At 41.1% G+C, this 4,776-nt stretch overlaps 1 protein-coding gene across 4 annotated transcripts in view; it reads left to right on the top strand.

Annotated features, from left to right (window-relative positions):
* LOC110490080 (large ribosomal subunit protein eL33) overlaps nt 1-4,455 on the top strand; it is a 37,559-nt gene extending 33,104 nt beyond the window's left edge. For 2 of the 4 annotated variants that reach the window (XM_090200163.1, XM_021563227.3), the window contains exons 2-5: nt 531-570; nt 884-1,036; nt 3,280-3,424; nt 4,389-4,455. In XM_090200163.1, coding sequence (XP_090056289.1) covers nt 560-570; nt 884-1,036; nt 3,280-3,424; nt 4,389-4,412 — 333 coding nt within the window. In that variant the 5' untranslated portion in view covers nt 531-559 and the 3' untranslated portion in view covers nt 4,413-4,455. Of the gene's footprint in view, nt 1-158; nt 425-530; nt 571-883; nt 1,037-3,279; nt 3,425-4,388 lie in introns of those variants that run through there. The other 2 variants (XM_021563228.3, XM_090200164.1) reach the window with 2 other exon arrangements.
* Nucleotides 4,456-4,776: the final 321 nt, after the last annotated feature.

Below are 4,776 nucleotides of genomic sequence, written 5' to 3'. Positions count from 1 at the left end.
GTGAGAAGTACAAAAGGCTACTTTTATAAAATCTAAATTTCTATGTTATTAAGTCTACATTTGGCATAAATACACATGGTTTCAAAGAGAAATATAGTTAAGGTTGCCATACAGTCTATATTTTGAGTCCGAGAGGCTGTGATGAGAAAAATATCACTTGGATAGTTTTACAAAGTTGACAAGCGCCGGACTGCAGGGTTGAGGCCGTTCTGATGTATGTACACCAAAATGCATCTCTATTTAGCCTAAACGCTAACTAGGATACAACAGTATTCCCTTATTTTGTGTGTTAGTGGCTAAACGGACAAACCCTACCACAGTGGCTAGTTAGCGTCCTCATTGGATCTACATGGCTATCTCGTCAATGTCCTGAATTCATGAACTTATGTGTATCTAGCTAACGTTAGCCAGAAACGTTAGTGTTGTAAGTTGTCATCTTCTAACTCATGCACCAGACCGACCACATGGCAAGTCAAACCTATAGGCACGTTCATATCGAGACCATAATGTATTAAATTGTTTCTCATCAGGTTTTTCCGTGCCTGGAAGAAGACTCGAGATGCCAGGAAGGTGAGTAGCCAATGATAGCCAGCTAACTTAGTTGGCGTTGTTGCCATCTGCCACGGTTAACAACTGTTTTGTTTTAGCTACTAGACACATTTGCAAGGCTTTACTCAACTTTCTTTAGTATGGTCATTTTTTGGAGGTAGTTAATACTGAATTTGATATGTGTTTGTACAAAGTAGGAAGTACTATTGTGCATTGGTTGATTCTGGTGAGTATTTAGGGTATGCAGTTGATCGACTGCTGACTGGATTACTCTGGCACCAGCATGATGCACAGGTTGAGTGCTCTGGTTTATGCAGTCTTTTAATTTTCGCAGACTGTGGAGCAAGGCTATCTTTGCCGGGTACAAGCGTGGCCTGAGGAACCAGCGGGAGCACACCGCCCTGCTCAAGGTGGAGGGAGTTTACACAAGGGAGGAAGTTGACTTCTACCTGGGCAAGCGCTGTGCTTATGTCTACAAGGCTAAGAAGTAAGTTTCCCCATCTTCTGTCTCATGGCTAATTTACAATAAGTATTTACCACAGGATTTTATATTAACCCATTAGACTTCAATACAATTCTAGAGTTCTGCTGTAGATTACTTAAAATGTAAGAGCTTGTTTTCTTACACATTTCAAACATACATGGCTCAAGAACAATTAAGAAATTACAAGGGAACTTAGTTTTGAAGAGCATTACCTCTTTAATGACAGTTGTAAATTTGACTTAATTACTCACTCAAAATGTACCAAGTATAATATATTATACTTATGATTATTATTTAAGCAGTAAAGCAAAAAGGAGGTGTTGGTTATGGCCAATAGGCACGACTCTACGCCACATACCATGAAGCCCCGTGTCGCCTTAATTCTATTGTAAACTGGTTACCAATGTCATTAGAGCAATACAAATAAATGTTTCGTCATACCCATGGTGTACGGTCTGATATACTATAGCTGTTAGCCAATCAGCATTCAGGGCTTGAAACCACCCAGTTTATAATTACATATAAATGTGACCAGAAGATTATTTCCATGAGAGAGAGCAATCATTCGATCTCCACCGCAGATGTGCTCACCTGTACCAACCAAGTTATCATGACAGGACCTGCTAATATCAGCTGTTTCACAGCATCACACATCGACAACACTAAACATGTCCGAATCCTTCTCTCCAACCAACAGAGGTACTGCCTCTCACAGTGAAAAGTCCTGACCGCTTCGGCGCCGTCATTTTGAGTAATTAAGTGAGCTTTTTTCCCCTCCTAATGACAGCATACCCTGTTGGGCTCAGAACTGGTGCATCGGTCTAAGGCACTGCATCTCTGTGCTAGAGGCTTCACTACAGACCCTGGTTCGGTTCCAGGCTGTATCAGAATTCACCCACCCACCTGCATGTACAAATTACCTTGACTAACCTGTACCCCTGCACATTGGCTCGGTACCGGTACCCCCCCCGGTTCACACCTACTCATTCAAGGGTTTATCTTTATTTTCTACATTGTCGAATAATACTGAATACATAAACTATGAAATAACACATATGGAATCATGTTGTAACCACTGGGTTCCTCCTTGGTCAAATAGCCCTCACACAGCCTGGAGGTGTGTTGGGTCATTGTTCTGTTGAAAAACAAATGATAGTCCCACTCAGCGCATTGCGCTCATTCGGAAATTATTCGTTCACCTACTCTGCATCTCACAAAGACACGGCGGTTGGAACCTAAAATCTCAAATTTGGACTCATCAACCCAAAGGACATATTTTCACCTCTAATGTATATTGCTCGTGTTTCTTGGCCCAAGAAAGTCTCTTCTTATTGGAGCCCTTTAGTAGTGGTATCTTTCCAGCAATTCGACCATTAAGGCCTAATTTGCGCCGTCTCTGAACAGTTGATGTTGATGTCTGTTACTTGAACTGAAGCATTTATTTGTAGTGCAATTTCTGAGGCTGGTAACTCAAATGAACTTATCCTCTGAAGCAGAGGTAACTCTGGGTCTTCCTTTACTGTGGCGGTCCTCATGAGAGCCAGTTTCATCATAGCGCTTGATGGCTTTTGCGACTGCACTTGAAGAAACTTTCAAAGTTCTTAATTTTCCACATTGACTGACCTTCATAGGTTGCTGTTTCTCTGCTTATTTGAGCTGTTCTTGCTGTAATATGGATATATAATTTGAACCAATCGGTTGTGTTAACAAGGCACACCGGTTAATTGAAATGGATTGCTGGTGACTACCTCGTGAAGCTGGATGAGAGAATGCCAAGAGTGTGCAAAGCTGTCAAGGCAAAGGGTGGCTTTAAAGAATCTCAAATATATTTTGATTTAACACTGCTAGGGTAGTAATCTATAGTCTCATCTGACCTGTTTGATAGTGGATGTTAAATGTGTGGGTTATATTCTTTTAACCTAGACTAGTGTTGCCAGTTCACCATATAGACAAGTGAGGTGTTTACCAACACACATTTTTTGTTGTTGACATCACCCGTCTGTAAACATAGTCTTGTGCTGTGTCAGGCTTTTAGGGATTTGTAGGACAGCGTATTCTTCCCATTACTGTATTATAAAATGGTTTTTATGCCTTACTCTAAGATGCTTCTCCCTTGTCTGGCCCAATTTCAAATGATGTTATTATGCTGTTTTTATAGAGCCACTTTTTTGGTGGAACTTTGTCCTTGTTTTAATTTAGTTCTGTGACAGACGTCTAATTCTGCTCACTGTCTTCAATCTTATCAGGAACACAGTGACGCCTGGTGGCAAGCCCAACAAGACGCGGGTAATCTGGGGCAAAGTCATGCGCGCTCATGGCAACAGTGGAATGGTGCGGGCCAAGTTCAGCAGTAACCTCCCCGCAAAGGCCATGGGACACAGAGTCAGAGTGGTGAGTAGTACCTTCAGCTGCTCTTCTCTGATTAGCAATACGTTTCTTCCTGGACCTACAGACAGTCCAGTCTGTTCTAGCCCTTCACTGTCTAGTGGTGGTCCCCCATGGGTGGTTTGGGCAGCACTGCTTTTTTGCTCTGTGTAGGGTTTGAGCCAAAGCGAATACAACTCAAAGGAATTTGCTGCAACCCAACCGTATAGAACATTGTTTTATCCCTGCACAAGCGCACCTGATTAACTTACACAGCAACTCCAAAGACTTTTCATTAGTTGATTCAAGTGTGATTTTGTAGGGCTTGTACAGCAATGTCTAATATCAGAGATACTTTAGGAAGGAGGTTGCCTGAATTTGGAATAACTTGAACTTTTGTTAGTTCAGGGAACATCCATGTAATTCTGTGTGATCACCTCTTGAAACTGATTTTGTGAGAGGGAAAAGGCATTCTTGTTTGGTGGTTTGATCTTTGGATGGAAAATCCAAGAAATTGTGCTGTATGCAACACCCTTAACGGATAACTTGAACAGCAAAATGCTTAATTTCAACACTTACCACCTTTTGAAGTGGTTTTCAGCCATTTCCAGTGACTGGTTGTGTATGAGGCAAGCTGTGAGAAAAATAAACCCACCATTGTCAGATGTTGGGGCAGTGCTTTGCCTTCAGGCATGTTGGTTTCCTTAAATATTTATCTGGCAGTGTTACACCACTTATTGTTGCTGTTCATCTGGGTTGTGGGGTGAAGCTACAAAGGATTTGTTTTTCTTTATAAGTTGATGCTAAAAAATCAAACCTTTTCAATGGATTGTAGGCTCTATTTTAGTACTAAACATCCCCCTCATGACCACTACATATTGGGCAAGTGCGCATATGGAAAAACATCTGGAAGTGTGCCAATTCCCCACTCAATGTATGTTTGTATTGATTTGGTGCCTATGAACTCACCTCGCTGCTTTTTGTCTTTCAGATGCTGTACCCGTCTCGTGTGTAATTTACATGTTTGTGTACATACATTAAACGACTCAGTTCCACAATTAGTGTTTTGTGTTTTCTTGGCAGTCAGAGGGTGGGAATCAGTGTTATTTTCAGGAATTTACCATATTTGTCTTAACTTTTCTTGACCAGTGAAGTGTTATAATACTATTGTGCTTTCTGGATTGTGATGGTGTAACTCCTTGTTTTTAAGCAAGGGAAATCATTTTATATTGCAAATAAATTATTCCTATGTACAGTTAGGTAAAAGGATCTAATTTCTTAACCTTTGGGATTGCTGCTTCACAGTTAATTTAAACCCTCAAATGTTAAGCCTGACGAACTCTTTATTACAAAAACATGGATGTCCACATGGGGGTGCC

The sequence above is a fragment of the Oncorhynchus mykiss genome, chromosome 15, assembly GCF_057628025.1.
Source record: "Oncorhynchus mykiss isolate SJ-2025 chromosome 15, ASM5762802v1, whole genome shotgun sequence".
Lineage (NCBI taxonomy): Eukaryota > Metazoa > Chordata > Actinopteri > Salmoniformes > Salmonidae > Oncorhynchus > Oncorhynchus mykiss.
This window is presented reverse-complemented; position numbering and strand designations above follow the sequence as displayed.